This window comes from Balaenoptera ricei, chromosome 7, assembly GCF_028023285.1.
Source record: "Balaenoptera ricei isolate mBalRic1 chromosome 7, mBalRic1.hap2, whole genome shotgun sequence".
NCBI lineage: Eukaryota > Metazoa > Chordata > Mammalia > Artiodactyla > Balaenopteridae > Balaenoptera > Balaenoptera ricei.
Window position 1 is genome coordinate 112,605,869 of NC_082645.1, and position 18,112 is coordinate 112,623,980.

At 37.5% G+C, this 18,112-nt stretch overlaps 1 protein-coding gene across 21 annotated transcripts in view; it reads right to left on the reverse strand.

Annotated features, from left to right (window-relative positions):
- The window catches only part of TRIP12 (thyroid hormone receptor interactor 12), a 145,892-nt gene that overhangs the window by 95,702 nt on the left and 32,078 nt on the right, over positions 1-18,112 (reverse strand). For all 21 annotated transcript variants that reach the window (XM_059928868.1, XM_059928873.1, XM_059928872.1 and 18 more), the window contains one exon: positions 10,312-10,458. In XM_059928868.1, coding sequence (XP_059784851.1) covers positions 10,312-10,409 — 98 coding nt within the window. In that variant the 5' untranslated portion in view covers positions 10,410-10,458. The remainder of the gene's footprint in view (positions 1-10,311; positions 10,459-18,112) is intronic.

The window sequence follows — 18,112 nt, forward strand, 5'->3', positions numbered from 1 at the left end:
TAGCACAAATAATTCTGTAATTTAGAACTCCTTATTTATCTTAAAAATCAGTGGTTTTAAGAAAAAAAAAACAGTAGTAGTTCCTCCTCCGGGGAGTATTTTGAAACAGTATGTTGGGGAACAGTGGTGCTGCTGGCGTTTTCAGCAGGTAAGGACTAGAGGTAGAAGATGTCATGCAGTACACAGAACCATGAGACACAGTGAAAAACTGCCTCATCACCCATATATTTCAAATAGCCTTGATAATACAGGAAGACCTTATGAAAACACTTAAAATCTGGCCATGACATCGGGGAAAAACAGGTTTATAATTTCTCAGCTTAGATTTGTTTTGCATGGTTCTCTATATACTTAAATTTTGCAGGAATGCAAGGGAATCCACAAAAGATTATATCTGTTTTTTGCAGCTTGACCAAGAGTCATGCACCATTTTGGAAAAGTTTGTAATGAAAATGCTGCTTACAGCATTTAAGTCTGTTGTCGCAGCTGTCACATTCAATAAATTCAAATAGAGATGCAAGCATCTGAATACAGTGTCATCTTCTGTCAAGTACCCAAGCATTTACCTACTGAAATAATGTTATTTTGTTATCAACTGTTTTCCTTTTACTTGTTTATTTTCACCTTTGTGAAATGCTTGTATATTATATTCATGTTTCTAAACTGTGGAGGGAGGCTTTTTATATACTTCTTAATTCAAGACACTAAAGGGGCATCAAAATAAAGATGTTTACATTATATGATACACGTTATAGAGTGGGAGCACTGGATCGAACAGAGTTGAGAACTACTGTACCAAGCTACTCAATTCATACTTGCACACACTTGGTTTCCCAACTCAAGTATATGCAAGTCACAACAGGGCACATAAATACTGATAACACACTACACTGTGTCCCGTCCTCAAAGAGGTTAGAATCCATAAAGAGATCTACCAAGTGCTATAAAGTTCACAACAAAGGGAGAAATTACTCTTAGCGGGAAAATACAGGTTTTATAGACCACATGGCATTTAAACCACACCCTGAAGAATGAAAAGCTGAGGAAAAAGAGCGTTCCGCTTAAAAGCAGCATAGACAAGGGCAGAGAGGCAGCAAATTTTAAAACCCACATGGCACCTGGTAAATGATATGAATTTCCCTGAGCACAGAGACACATTAGAAAACAAGGTTGGAAGGACAGGCTAGGGCTTAAATGCCTTTTGGAAGGATTTTGTTCTTAATCGTAGCCTGGAGTAAGAGACTAACAACAGGGTTGGAAACATGCAAAAGCCAAAATTTTATATGTTCAACAATCTGGGTATACTGAGAATGGGTGAGTAAACTACAATAACTTTAAGTTATTGGGCAAAGAAAAAAAGGCAGAGGGACTGAAAATCAAAACCATATATATACACTAATGTGTATAAAATAGATAACTAATAAGAACATGCTGTATTATTTTTTTAACAAATAAAATAAAATTCATATTTAAACAAACAAACAAACAAAAACCATGGGAAAAGATGCCCACCCCCCCAAAGGGAATCTCACAGCTCAATTTACTTTTGCCCCCACCTTTCACAAATAAATTAGTTGGGTGAGGGGTATAAACACTGAGATAATAAAAGTAAATTAGTGATTAGTGATAGATTAGTGATACAATACCATCTCATGAACTACACTGGCTTTTATAAATACCTGGATAAAAATGTATTAAGATGACCACAGAGGACTTCCCTGGTGGCGCAGTGGTTAGGAATCCGCCTGCGAATGCAGGGGACACGGGTTCAATCCCTGATCCGGGAAGATCCCACAGGCCGTGTAGCAACTAAGCCCGTGCACCACAACTACTGAAGCCCGCGAGCCCTGGAGCCCACGTGCCGCAACTACTGAGCCCACGTGCCACAACTACTGAAACCCGCATGCTCTAGGGCCTGCATGCCACAACTACTGAGCCCATGTGCTGCAACCACTGAAGCCCGCGTGCCTAGAGCCCGTGCTCCGCAACAAGAGAAGCCACCGCAATGAGAAGCCCGCACACTGCAACAAAGAGTAGCCCTTGCTCGCCACAACTAGAGAAAGCCTGTGTGAAGCAACAAAGACCCGACGCAGCCAAAAAAAAAAGAGTAAAAAATTTTTAAAAAAAATCCAAAACAAAACCACAAACACAGAATAAATAATTTTAAACGTGTGATTATGTGATAAGCATTATACTGATTCTTTAAAGACATTATCTAGCTTAATCCTCAAATGACACCGGAGGCAGGTATATTTCCATTTTAAAGATGTAAGAACGGAGGCTTGCCCCAAATCACCCAGCCCTTGGGCAGGAAAGGTGAGATTGAGCCCAGGTATTCCAAATCCCTAAATCTGAAACCCCACAGTTACATCTAGGGGCTTAGTGGTGAAAGTAAAAGGTCAGCATCTAGTTATTAAATTTTTCCTACCCATGCTGGTATTTCTGTTCCTGATTGTATATGTCAAAATAAATGGCTTAAGGCTTTGGAGATGTTATGAGAAAAATAGAAGAAAATCACGTTTTCCCTCCTGCTTCAAAAGCAATAGCCTTCCATATATGATATTGAAACTTGCTGTTCAATTACTGAAGAAGCATTTACATATATTTATTTTTTTTAGTCATACTGATACTCTAGGAAAGCATTCTGAGACTGAGAAAGCATTTGTAAAAAGTGGTGTGGAACATTAGATTCCTTCAATACTGAGGGACAGGAGAATCAGAGCAAATCGTCAGTTAAGATATGAAATAATCTATGACAGCTGATGCCTTATAGGTTTCCAATATGTTTATGAAGTGATTTTTGGACAAAATTTCACACTTGATGATTAAAGCAAGAAATATATAATGCAGAGAAAATTACACAATATATAAAATATTACTTTGTTGGTCCAAGAAATAATTTAACATGGATACTATTAAGAATCCAATGCACATAACTTCTACCTAGAAAAAAGTAGCCTCTGTTCCTCTTTAGACCAAGACAACCATGCCACTGTTGAACACAACACTGTCAATCTTGCCTCCCAGCACAAGGCCTGATGGGACAGACCAGCCTTCTGAGCATTACCAAAGCAGCCCAAAAAGTGGAAAAGCGTGTGCACACGTGGTTCTTTGGGTGAAACTCAAAGTGCATAATTATGCAGTAAGATTCGCCATTACTGAAAGGAGCAAGTGACAAGTTACCGGGCCAACTCTAGTATAAATTGTTTTTTAAAGTGGTTTCAGTTAAGTCCTAAGAAACAGTGAAGTCACTGTCACATCACACTGCCTCCCCTTAACATTCTCCTCCTCCCAAAGATGAGGAAGCTTGCGCTTCCATCTGACTGAGCAAAGGTCAGGATGAAAAAAGAGACAGAAGGAACACCAAAAAAGGAATATTTAAAAAGGCAGGGCTTCCCTGGTGGCGCAGTGGTTAAGAATCTGCCTGCCAATGCAAGGGACACAGGTTCGATCCCTGGTCCGGGAAGATCCCACATGCCGCGGAGCAACTAAGCCCATGCGCCACAACTACTGAAGCCCGCGCACCTACAGCCCGTGCTCCACAACGAGAAGCCACCGCAATGAGAAACCCGTGCACCGCAACGAAGAGTAAGCAGCCCCCGCTCGCCACAACTAAAGAAAGCCTGTGCGCAGCAACAAAGACCCAACGCAGCCAAAAACAAATAAATAAATAAATTTTAAAAATAAAAATTAAAAGGCACCCATACTGGTTAATTAAGTAGGAGAATGAAGAGAACAACACACAATTGCGTGTCCATGCTGTCCTAAGTAGAATTTAGGGAAATAAACAGTTTGTTGCAGACATGGGAGCAAGAATAAAAATTTTAAAGTGGTGTTAAACAGCCTGCGATAGCTACCAGGTGCTGTTTGCAAATATTCCATTTCTCTTCTTTCCAGACACACAGTAGCATGATACCTGACAAACCACCTGGAAGTTACGTGCAGCCATGTAAGTTGCTCTGGTCAAGGAACGTGCGCGGAAATGGATCACTTCTGAGGGAAGCCTTGGACAGCCAGAGAGCAAGTCAGCATATTCTCTTGCCGCCACAGCAGTGATACTTGAATACCTGAATGTGCGGACATGCAGCAGAGCCTGCAAGTAACGCAGGATGGACGAGTTTCCTAGTGGTTAGATTGTTATACTAATATTTAGGAGCTGTTTGTTACTGTAGCACAATCCAGGCACCTTGTCGCATAGCTCATTTAAACCAGGCCCTATTTCAACTGGCCTTCACTCCAGTCAATGACCTTTTCATGACCATTTCAGTAAAAGAAAGTCACATATCTGTGCCTAAAAATGCCAAGGAAGTAAATCTCTTGATTTCAACACTAGTATTTGCTGAACACCTACTACTTGTGAGCAAAGTAACAAGAGACACAGAAAAATGAGAAATCAAATCCACTCTGAAAATAACTAATGACTCCATGTCTCAAGTAGAGACAAATATGGCTGACACGTACCATTTATTTTACAACTGCTTCTTCAGCCTTCAAAGCCCCATCAATGAGGTCATCACCAGAAATGTTTCTCACTTGACTTTAATAACCACTTACATGCCCATTTCCCCTACTGAACTGGAAACTGCTTGTGACAAAGGCTATTCTACTCTAATTTTTATAATTACCATCTAGCATGGTGCTTACTAGCATGGTGTTCTACAAATGGATGAATACAATCTTATACTGAGTTTGTACTGCAAGTACATCAAGGCAGGACTCTTTAGCTCTAAAGCCAAAAACAGAGGCTTTATTAAAATAAGGCACGCATACCTCCAGAATCCAATAGTTAAATAAGCAAGTCTAGAGAAAAGAGTCAACACAGCTCTGAAGAACTAAGGAACTGAAACTCGTCAGAACTTTAATCACACATAATCTCTAATATATTTGCTTTTCTCTGACTGTCCATCATCTTCCATAAGGCAGGAGACATGCAGTTGGCAACTTCAGATTCACATCTTCCCTGTGCTACCAGAAAGGGAAAAGCTTTCAGTTTTTTCCGGCGTGGATCACATGACCACCCCAGTCCCATCACTGTGCTCAGAATAAATAAAGACTGCAGGTTCTGCCAGCTTTGGCAAAAGGCAGTGGGGAGCCAGGAGCAGAGTAAGATCACAGTGGAAAAAATTAACTACCACTCAAAATACATGGGTGAAGAACTGAGGGAAATCATTACACAAGAAGAGGGGTTAATCTCAGCTGAACAAATTAAAAGTTCATTTCTCCTGTATCATGGTTCAAAGGAAGATTAACAACATATGAAAACTTATTAGTACATTTACATCAAGAAGTATTCTCACTCAGATCTCACTCCTTAAACCTATTTTTCTAATGTTTAACATCTCATTACTATAGAAACACCAATAAAATGAAATCAATGCAATTTTTCCATATCAAATTAGCAGGAAAATGCAAAATGGAGATAACACAAATAGAATGATGAGAAAAAGCACTCTTTTTCCTGATGGTGATAAGTAAATTGGAGAAAAAAATTTATGTGAAATAAGTTGACCATAAAAAACTCGCTTTGACCAAGCAATTTCACTTCTGGGAACATATCTCTTAAGAGATGCCAAAATTGCAAACATTTAAGCATAAGCGAAAACTTTTCCCACTGCAACCATCTAACTATCCAAAAAATGAAAATTAATAGTGGAAAATGTTGCGCACTGATTCAGCAAATCATGTGACCATCTGTAAACAATTACCAAAAAAATCATAATGATAAGAGAAAACGTTTGTTAGGATACTGAGTGAAAAAAGTAGGATCCAAAAGTATTTCCAGTATAATCAGCTACATGCTAAATTGTGTTTTAAAGACAGATAGGGACTTCCCTGCAGGGGGCACGGGTTCAATCACCGGTCAGGGAACTCAGATCCTCCCCCCTCCCAAAAAATAACAGATAAATAAAGACAGATAAAAATCAAAATATTAACACAGACAATCTCTGGATGATATTTATTTTCTTTTTGTGTTTTTCTGTATCCTATCCCTTTGAAATAGTTTTTTAAGCAAAATACAAATCTATTTCTTCCTGTATAATTAATGCTGGCTTAAAAAATCCCTGCTTTGACAATGTTAACAGAAAGCTATAACCTTTAGATCTCATAATCTATTACTCAGTAATAAATAATTATCAAAACTTTGCAGACAAATTTTGTACTGGGGGTGAGAAGGTGGGGTGGATTGGATTCAAGCATTTCCTCACACCATTAAAAAAACACTGACGGATTACAATAAAATGTAAAAATGGAACCATAACAGAACCGAGAAGAAAATTTTATTCTGGGTATGGAGAAGGCAAAGGAAGAAAAGAAACAAAGAGCTGATAGACTTGACTATCTAAATTTAAAATCTACTATAAATTAAAACAAACCAGAACAAGTAACAAAACTAGCAAAAAATACTTGCCCATGTCAGTAGGTTGATACCCTTCCCATAAAGGGTTCTAATAAAAGAGCAAGCATCTCCAAAATTAAAACAGACAAAGGACACTAACAGACAACTCATAACGTTAAGTAAGAATGGCCAATATGTGGGGAAGATCTTCAACTCTAAAGTAACCAGAGAAATGGTAACTTTAACCAAAGGAACGCTTTTTTCCACAAACTCTGATTAAAAATGGTGTGCTGTACTGACTAGGATTTGGCGAAATAGGCATTCTCACAAAGTATTAGTAGGAGTATAAATTGGTTTAATCAAAAAAGGAAAAAAAAAAGTGGTTCAGTCTTTCTGAAACACAATTTAGCATTCTGTTAAAAGTCTTCAAAATATTAATATCCTTAGGTCCTATGAACCCATTTCAGGAATTTGACTTGATAAAATTAGAATAATACTCAAATGTGATAGGCACAGCAGTAACATATTTTACAGAAAAAAACGGGTGGGGGGGAGAATGTGACTAGAGGCCCTAATTTATATCATGGGCTTTCATATCAAGGAAAATCATGGGGTAGAAATATAGAGTAGAAATACTAACCATCATTATCTCTGGGTGGATGGATTGAATTTATCTTAATTCTTTCATTTTCCTGAAGCATCCCAATTTTCTTTTCTCAACATGCTGCGTTTTTATAACAAAAACAATGTAGAAGAAACCTTCACTACAGCAATCTCAACCAAAGTTGCTATAAAATTGAATTCAATCCCACCGCTGACATTTGAGAAAAACAAGAAAAAGCACATGATATAATGAAAATGCTACTGCATGGCAAAGAGGGAGGGAGAGCCTACAAATACATGTGCTAGAAGTGGGAAAGACTAGGTAGTATCCCTGAGAGCAAGCCCACAGACAAGCAGTGGAAGTGAGTGATTTCCTGAAGAAGAAAAAGAGAACAGAAAAGAGAGGAACAGAGCAATGATAGCCCAAAAACTTATGGAAGAAAGGAAAAGAGAAAAACAATAGAAGAGGAGGAAGATAATCTAGCTCAATTATGGACAGAGATGAAGGATGGGTGAAAAAGAACAGAGGGAATAATAAGGAGAAAATAAATATATCCCAAAGATCCAACTTTCTTTTATCTTAACGGTGAACTAAAACTTTTCTTCTTTTTTAAAAAAAAAAGTAAGTTACCTTTGATTTAGGAAAAGGGCAGGAGTGGTCACAGGAAGGAAGCTACACATAGAAGACAACTTAATGCAAGTTTGGGAGGAAACAGAATGAATCAAAAATGAATGAGTTAAAAATTTCTAGGAGGGAAAAACTGCTCCTTAAATTCTAAACTGAATGAGTTAATACTCTTCAATTCTAAGTACTTCATACCCTCCTCTAAGTCCTTCTTCATCATTTGGATCAAGTGGTTTGTGCAGTAAAAACAGTTTGGCACAATGAAAGGAATCACCGACTTGCAAGTGAAGAGGTCAGGAATCAAGCCCTGACTCTACATACCAGCCATGTAAAGCTGAGCAAGTTACCACATTTAGAAAACAGGGGCTACATACTTAGCACACCGAGTTTGTGAGTCTCAAATTGAAAGAATATGTATAAAAAATTGCTTAACTAAAAATACTCCACCAGTGCTGTTGTAGTAGGTGCTTTATTACCATTACCTACTACTAACCATGTAGTAGATTATTTATTACCATTATTTGAATCACTGTATCACTATGAATACATTCACAAGACCAAAGCCACTATTTTTTGGAAACAAAAGCCACAATAACAGCATTTTACTTATAGGAAAGTTAAGCAACAAAGTTAGATTAAGTGAATAAAAATACAGTTGTAATTGCTCTCTCCCAATTAACCCCAATCCACTCACTCCCCAAAATGACTGGAGAGGTTTCTCAGAGGTTAGATAATTGTTAGCATAGCACACTCTACTGGGGCTTCAAAAATAAGCCTGGGGTTTGATGAAAAGGTCCCTTCCAGCTCTGAGACTGTATCACAAACAAAAGAATCAAGCTGTCTAAAATGGCAAAATGAAATTCAGATGTGCAAGTATCTTCTAATTTGCATTCTTAGCCAAACTGATAAGACTTTTTGGCTAAAGTTCTAAATTTCTATGCCCTGATCATAATTATACTTATCCACATAAAAATAGGGAAAATCTATATATTCAAAGTTATTACTAAATTATGGTATTAACCACACACAATTGAACATGAAGACTTTAAAAGCCCTGTTTTTAAACAATTTTTAAAGACAACAGGAAACAACACATATAATACTAGGTTTTAAAAAAGTGAATAGGCCCTCTTTTGTGTACTACTTTTGCGGGGAAATGTTTTTTAAAGACATGTAAAAGTTGAAATCATGAGAGCTGAAATGGGGCCACATTACTGAAAGGGAGGAGAGATTAAAGGTAAAAAAACCCTAATTATACCTTGCTTTATATTCTTTGGCGTGTTTCTCCATTCCAAACACGCTTTGAAATTTTATTATTTTCCTTCACAATTGAGCATATCATCGATAGTCTTAAAGCACATGAACTTCAGGGAAACATCTGCCATTCTACAAATCTGATTGAGTTCCATCCTGATTACAACTTTTAAGCCAATGCATTTTAATAACTAGTATTAACCATGTCCATTTGTTTACCACTCATATATTTAAATACATAATATAATAAAACATTTAAATAATTTTACAACATTATCACTGATGTGTAGAAAAGATAATGGTGCTGAAACGTCACTGGATTTAGAAGTAATATACTGTGTGACAGTGCAAAATGTTTGTCGATCATATGCAAGGGTCTAAATATAACCTGAGGATTAGTATGTACAAAACTGTAATTGTTCGAAAGGTGTGTGTAACTTAGGTGCACATGCGTGCACATGTATACACATACATGCCTTAAAAAAAAAAGAGCAACTACGGAGGAATAGGCCGATGTTAACAGTGACTACAAGTGGACTGTGAAACTGATGTTTTTCTTCATACTTTTCTGTATTTTCCAAATTCTGTAAAATATGTAACATTTTTATAATGGGGGAGTCATTTTTCTAATCAATAGCATAAATAAAGTTAAGTGTGGCTGCTCCCAAAGAACAGTCTAAACGTAAAAAAGCAAAAAAATCTAGAACAGAACTCTGTACTAAGCACTGTTCTCAGAGTTACATGTTACAATACTGAAGTTAACTAGTAACCCTATGAAACAGATACCCCCACTGTGTGGACTAAAAAATTGAGGTTTCCTGAAAGATATAACAAAGGACACATAGCTATTTAAAGGCAGAGGCAGAAATTGCACACAAAGCTGTCCTAGTCCAAAGTCCAAATGTTTAACCAATTAAATCACCTGACATGAACAAGATGTATTTCAATTTCTTCTTTACATTTGACATTTACCATTTTTTTTTATAATTCAGTAGACAACATACATGGTAATATCTCAAAATGTTGCATCAGGTAATCTTATTAGAGTTTAGCCATAATCTATTATAATCTAACCATGATTAGTCCATGGACTGAAAATTAGGCTCAAGCAATTCTGAGTATTTTATGCATAAAATGACAGTTCTTAGCTAAATCAGACAGGAAATTTTGCATTCAAGAGAATGTATTGATTCTTCACACTACCTCCTATACAACAACTCCAACTAAAAAGATCAGCTCAACACCACACGCTGAGAGTCGATGCGCTAACACAGTCAGACGGCCTTGCCAGCCTGTCAGTGTCCCTGTGTTGTCAAAGAGTAAGACAGGGGAAAAAACTCAAAAAGCTAGCTATCAAAACTCAAGATCTTAAAACAAAGAAGCTTCCTTTCAATAAGGTAAATAAATCAAGTCACAACATACATAAAGGAAGGGATCACAAATGGTTGAAATTACCATTTAAATTACCATTTAATTACCATTAAATACATACCTTCCTCCTATTGAGTCGTCTTGTGGTTGGGCCCCAGCAGTGTTCCTCTGTGAACGTCGCAGTGACCCCCCTGGATTGTTATTAGGCCGGTTGGACATTGGCACCTCTCTCTTGAAGGGACATACCCTTTCTAGACACTACCATTCACTAAAAAGGGGAAAAAAAGGAGAAAAAATAAAATGTCAACTATACATAGTACAACACCAAAAACAAATGAGGGGCACCAAAGATGAAGGGGAAATGTTATGTAAACAATTTGATTGTACAGCCTTCACCAATGCTGCAGTGTCTTATTAGACTGTGAAGTCTGGCTGATTAATGTGTTACAAAGTGTCAGGAATATATCAAATTCAAGGCATGAGGTCCAGAATCCCACACATAGAATTAACTTACATTTCTCATGGAGCGCCCAAGAAATCCCCAATTCAAAAAAAACAGAGCACAAGTAGAAATCTCTGTTTCCACATCTAGTACTACATGGTAAACGGCATTGCACCTAAAGTCAGAACACCTTGGCTCAAGTCCTGTGACAGAACGGGTACTAAAAGAGTCTGCCTTTGTACAAACCATAATCTCTAGCCTCAGATTCCTCAGGCACAGAATAAAAGCAACATATACCATGCTTACTTCACAGCAGTGCTGTGAACAAATGAAATAATGAATACAAAGGAAATGGTAAAACTATAATATCTTAATGGAGAAACAAGGAAAAAGCAGCTCAAGTACAGTAAATTGAGAAATGGTCCTAGATCTCCTGGATTTCAACATCAGCTGCGCTGGCTGTGACTTTGGACAAGAAACTTGATCTCTAGATTTTGTTTACCTCTTCTGTAAAATCAGTATATTATCTACCTCATGGAGATGTTAGCAACAAGAAATTGTGAACACAGTTCATAAGCTTAACAATTTAGTTCAAAACACAGTTATTAATTAATTTGAACTTTTTATCTTTCTATAAGAAATCGTTATACAGGAAAAAATGCTGACACTCAAAGAAAATGAGTTTAACTGACAAAAGAGGTCAATATTACTATCACAGAATTGCGATTTTTATAAATCAAATCTGACACAATTTTTCTTAAGCCTCCAGTCACATTCCAGGTAGAGTTCTTTAATTACTTCTATTGATTGGGGAGGGAACAGAAGGAACGATCATATGACATTACAGAAACTTGTGCCCAAAAGAATGTAAATTAACCATAACTAAATCTATTACTGGATTTTAAGAGATTCCATGCACTGTAACAGGAAACTGGGTTTTCTTTTGAGTTACATGTTGACCCAGTTCAGTATAAAAGGACGGTTTCTTTCTGTCACACACGCCCACATCACCAATTAATACACCAAATAAACTTCAGTCAGAAAGTTCAAATTACTAATATAATTACTCTCAATTTTAGAAAGAAAAAAGAGGAAATACTATGTAAACATTAAAAGAGAAAGAGGAAGGTTCAGTTTACATGTACTGATGGAAAGAAAGAAAGATCTCTCCAAGATATGCTTGGAGAAAAACAGTATAATTCCCATCTATGTGTACATATATATTTAAAAGGTTTGCATATGTATCTTTATATATTATTTGCTCATTAAAAATTGGTGGCAATAAATTCATACAACAGACTCTGTTAACACCCCGCCCCCCACGCGCCTTATCACCAGTTTCGCTTTCCATGGTTTCAGTTACCTACCTGATCAACCATGGTACAAAAATATTAAATTGAAAATTCCCAGAATAAATCATTTGTAAGTTTTAAATTGTACAACATTCCAAGTAGCTGGTGAAATCGCATGCCATCCCTCTCTGTCCCGCTCAGGATGTGAGTCAGCCCTCTGCCCAATGTATCCACTATATATGCTCCCCACCAATTAGTATATGAAAAAACATAGTATATACAGGATTTGGTACTATCACGGTTTCAGGCATCACTGGGGAGCTTGAAACGTATCCTCTGCAGATGGTACTGACTAACTTTGAGAAAGAGGACTGGGGGTCTTAAGTCTGAAACTAAAGGAGTCATTTTTGTTACTTATCCTTTGAACGCAATAAGGTAGGTCACTGGATTACAAATGCTGGGCTCTGGAGTTAAATGGCCTCTCACTGAGTTCAAATCCTAACTCCAATACCAACAAAATGTATGACCTCGTACGTAAAGTCCTCTGTGCTTCAGTCTATCGAATGGGGATAAAGAACTTATCCTACAGAGTAGCTGTGAGCATTAAATGAGAAGATCCATACAAACCACTTAACACAGTGCTTATCACATAGCAAGGGCTCAGTACACACCAACTATTATTATTACTATAAACATTTATTCAGAATAAAAAAATACTTGTGATAAAATTATATTGGCAGAAACTTTGCCATAAAAACCACGGTCAACATGAGTCTTAAACTTCTAGCAATATCGTTTCAAAAGTGAATTTTGCTACACAGAAAACACAGTGTTCTTAATTAAGGGTGAGCATCACAATCACCTGAGAAGGTTTGTCAAAAAATGAATGCCTGACCTGCCCTCAGATTCTGATTCTGTGGGTGCAGAAATTGGACATATATTTTGAAAGAGCTCTCCTGGTTGTACTGATCTAAAGAACAATTGTATCCCATTCAAGAACTAAATAAAAAGACCAATCTATTTCAGAATCCATCCAAGAAGTTTTACTATCTCAAACACCATCTCAATGCCATCTTGCTTGGAGGCTAAACAGTATGGACACAAGAGAATAGCATGATACTGTTCCTTTCACTTTAAAAAGCAAAGAATACTATTATTAAACAGGGTTAGGAGATCTGGGCTTCCCTAGTGGTGCAGTGGTTAAGAATCCTCCTGCCAGGGGACTTCCCTGGCGGTCCAGTGGTTAAGCCTTTGCCTTCCCATGCAGGGGGCGCAGGTTCGATCCCTGGTCAGGGAGCTAAGATCCCATATGTCTCGAGGCCAAAAAAAACCAAAACCAAAACAAAACAAACAAAAAAAGAATCCTCCTGCCAATGCAGGGGACACGGGTTTGAGCCCTGGTCCGGGAAGATCCCACATGCCGTGAAGCAACTAAGCCCGTGCATCACAACTACTGAGCCTGCGAGCCACAACTACTGAAGCCCACGCGCCTAGAGCCCGTGCTCCACAAAAAGAGAAGCCATCACAATGAGAAGCCCGCCCACCCCAACGAAGAGTAGCCCCTGCTCACCGCAACTAGAGAAAGCCCACTCACAGCAACGGAAACCCAAAGCAGCCAAAAATAAATAAATAAAATAAATAAATTTATTAAAAAAACCAACAGCGTTAGGAGATCTCACCTGCCCACTTCCTGCTATTAAATGCCTACTGTATGTCATAGGGTGTTAAGGGATTCAAATGAATATAAGTCACACTGGTTAACTTGACCTATAGTTAGCAAAGTAACCTTAATAATGCTCCCAACACCTTCAGAGCTTGTCAACTAGCACCAGGTGGTTCATGGATAATTCTTGGAATTTAAAGAGAGGAAAAGTGGCAAGTAAGAAGACACTTATTTATCAAAGTGCTACCTGCTTTTAAAGCATAAATTGATCTTTAAGGAACGTGGCCAGACTCTGTAAAACTCTGGAGTTTGAATTGCCCAAAAGTAAATATAAGAGTAACATATAATACACATAGGATCTCCCCACCCCATGCCCGGTATCAACAAATCCAGAGACAGAAGGGACCCTTGGGGGTGATCAAGTTCAAGCCCTTACATTACAGACAATTCCAAATGAAGAAAGTTCAAAGTCATCTGATGAAGAACTAGTCCTGTGAACCCTGATATGGAGAAGACCTATCACCTCCAGAGATCACCATTACCTCAAATTCACAAAATTTAATTCCTCTTTTGACTCCAGATAAGAGCCTAAAAATCACCATGCAGTGATTTCCTTCTTGTTATGTGAATATTCCATGCTGTCTTCACCAACTAGTACACCTACCATGTTTTATTAATTAAATTTTAAAACACACATACAAGTGAGTTATACTAAAACTGCATTGCTATAAATTGTTTTGATAAACTGAAATGAATATGAACTCAAAGATTCCATCTTAATAGGTATCTCACAATGTTGAAACTAGAAGGTTTAAGTCCAGTCTATTAATAACCCTGACTATCAAGTCCTGAAATATACTACTCTTCTAACCATGGATATATGCCTTCCTTTCAGTGGAAACAATCACCGACATTTTTCACATGAAACCGTTGACGTTAATTCCTAAAGCACTGAAATAAAAGAGATGGCATATATGACTTTGAATTCAATAGAAAAAGCATAGAAACACCGACATGTTCAAGATTGAAAGCAAACTCACAGAACAGACTGACAGTTACCAGAGGCAGGGGATAGGGTGTGGGTGAAATGGGTAAAGGGAGTCAAAAGGTACAAACTTCCAGTTGTAAAATAAATAAGTCTTATTACTATGGGGATGTAATGTACAACATGGAGATTAAAAGTTAATACTACTGTACTGCATGTTTGAAAGTTGCTACGAAAGCAGATCTTAAAAAAAAAAAAATTCTGCATGTATGGTGACAGATGTTAACCAGATTTAGTGTTACTGATCATTTTGCAATATATACAAATATCAAATCATTATGTTGTGCACCTGAAACTAATATGATGGTGGATGTCAATTATACCTCAATTAAAAAAAACTACTTGCCCTGAAAACAAACTCATGATAACTTTGTTCACAGCGCTAAGCATCAACAAACTTACTCATTGATCAGGTTAAATGGCATATGAATTTTATGTGAAAATGTATTTACCTCTTCAGGCAAACAGAATTTCTTCAGGAAAAAAAGAAATGCATATTAATCTACATTTTAAAATTCATTTTCAAAGTTTTATAAGAAGGACATTCTTTCAAGGAAACTTCAACTGCAAACATTCTGGAAACTGATTTTTCCTTTAATTTCTCAACTCAGAATCAGAGAAGAGAGGTTAAGGCTAGGGAAAAAAATTAACTTTAGGATCTTCCCAGTCAAACAGCCAAAAGTATGAAATGAAAACAAAGGTTATCATTTGTGCAAAATTTTTTTCACATGAAGGAAGCCGGAGAGACTGGAGAACATATCTCCAATTTAGTGACCAAGAGCAGACCGACAGCCCCAAACCAAGCTAATACATTTCTATTATCTATTATTTGATAGGCAACTCTAAAAACTGAAGGATAGTTACATTATTTTCACAGTAAAGATAACATTTTTCTAAAAATCTAATATCCCAACGCAGTATCTGTAGCAAGTTTTCAGAATTGACATTTAAAGGGAATTTTATTTATCCATTGTGTCCCCCCCGCCCCCCTCCCGCCAATTTCTTATGCCTTCTATTTAGATGTGGTCCTCCAAAGAGATTTGGTTTGGCTTCAGACTGTAAAACTGGAGTTTAATAGCAACAGTAATAAACACAATTTCCATAGCACTTTATTCATGTTTATTCTAATAAGCAAAATTTAAATGTGCCAATGGGCCTTTATTAACCATGTTGTTTACTAGTCCTACTTTACAAACAAGGAAACTGAAGTGCTACAAAATTAAGTTGCCTGCATGCAACAAGTAACAGCATCCAGACCTGCAGGCTGCAAGCAATAGCAGATGTAAACAACTGCATACACCAGATCAAGAAGGATATGACTACATCTTAGGAGAAAGGACAGGAAGTTAAACGTACCAGGGGCAGTATTAAACAACTCTACAATGAAATGGAATGGAAGTCACCCTTGCTTATAACAGAAGTCATTCTTGCTTAAGTAAAAATGGCAAGGCCTTCAAACACGACTGTCTTTAAAATGGGAATGAATATCCTTTAAGCTTCCCTAAGAGCAAGGGATTGAAATACAGAGGCAAATAAAACAATCCCTGCTCACAAGGAGCTTACTGCTCTATATCCCCACACTAGACTAAATTCTGCCTCTGCTACTTAATAAAAATGAGACATACAATACCTTACACCTTCATCTCTGTTTCTTTCTCAATTAAACTAGAGATAACACTATTAATTTAGGGTTTGGGTACTACAGACAACATATATAAGGCTCTTGGAACAGTGCCTGACACATAGAGCAGCCATTTAATGAGTGCCTATTAGCACAATTAAATGACTGGTGAATGTGGGGAAGAAGTGGGGGGTGGGGTGGTCATCAAGTCTACATCAAGTCCAACATCTTGAATAAGAAAGGAATTAGAGAGGAAAAAAATAACCCCCCAAATTCTATAAAACCATTTAGGACACTTTATATTTCACTTTGATTTAGGAAGGAGGTTAAAAAAACAAAAACAAAAAAACACTAGTTAGCATGTATAGTATAGTTACAAGTCAAATGTCAAACTCTTGGTAGTTGTATCTGTTATACAACAGTGCAACCTGGTTCATGAACCTTTAATGAACAAAACATTAGTTTAGAAAGCTAAACATTAGTCTGCATTAGGGAAGCGGAGAGAAATGTACTGGCTTTCTTCCAGTTAATCAGAAAAGTTCTGAAGAGAAAAAATAAGAGTAAGAGCCACTGAGTACAGGGGAAAGAGCTAGGTTATCTGAGAATGGGGTCTCAAGCATTTAATTCAATTTAGGGGCATTGAAACTGTTCCAATGTCATGTTGGAATATTGTGCAACATGTAAAAATAGTTTTTCCAAATTATATTTTTTGTAACACTAGAAAAGAACATTTACTGGCAAAAATACAGGTTTTAAAGTGAATATTAAAATAAAAATGATTATGGGTAATGTTTATTTTGTGCTTACCATGTCCCTGGCAGAGTGCCTCTTCCATTTAATTTTCACAACCTTACAAAATTGGTAGGACAAGAAATAACCTTCCTTTAGAGAAACTGTGGCACACAGTAGGTTGTAATAACCCTAAGGCTGCAAAGCTAATATGTTACAAGGCCAGCACTCAAACACAGGTTTGACCTAAAGTCCACGCTCTTTATGACTATACTATATGACTGAACAAATGAAGAAAAAATAATTCTACGTTTCCCTTTTTTAAAAAGTCAAAACATTAAGAGAACATGGCATTGCAAGCTAGGAGGGATATCTCGAAGGTCCTAATCCTTTTGTATTTCCTTGAGATAATCAGTTTAACTGAACAATCCTTAAATGAGTAATAATCACAAAACATGCTAAATGATATGAGAAGTAACATCAAAGGTAATACTGTAAATAAAAACAAAAAAAAAAGGGTAACTTAATTTCACCCTCAGCAGGTTGAAAAGGTCCAGTTTAAAAGGTTAGAGGATTTCCCTGGTGGCACAGTGGTTAAGAATCCGCCTGCCAATGCAGGGGACACGAGTTCGAGCCCTGGTCCGGGAAGATCCCACATGCCATGGAGCAACTAAGCCACACGGAGCAACTAAGCCCGCATGCCAGAACTACTGAGCCTGTGCTCTAAAGCCCGCGAGCCACAACTACTGAGCCCGTGCTCCGCAACAAGAGAAGCCACCGCAGTGAGAAGCCCGCGTGCCTAGAGCCCGTGCTCCACAACAAGAGAAGCCACCACAATGAGAAGCCTGCGCACCGCAACTTAGAGTAGCCCCCGCGCGCCGCACCTAGAGAAAGCCCGCACCTGTGAAGACCCAATGTAGCCAAAAATAAATAAATAAATTTATTAAAAAAAAAAAAATCTGGGAAGAACGTGGACCTAAGAAATAAGTCTGAACTGTATCATGAAGGGCCTAAAGCTAAACACTTGGGGTTTAAGACCTACAGATAAGCAGATCAACTATTAAGTTACCAAACAGACTTAAGGGTGGATGAGGGTCCGATAACAATGGAAAGTGAATGAAGAGATAGGA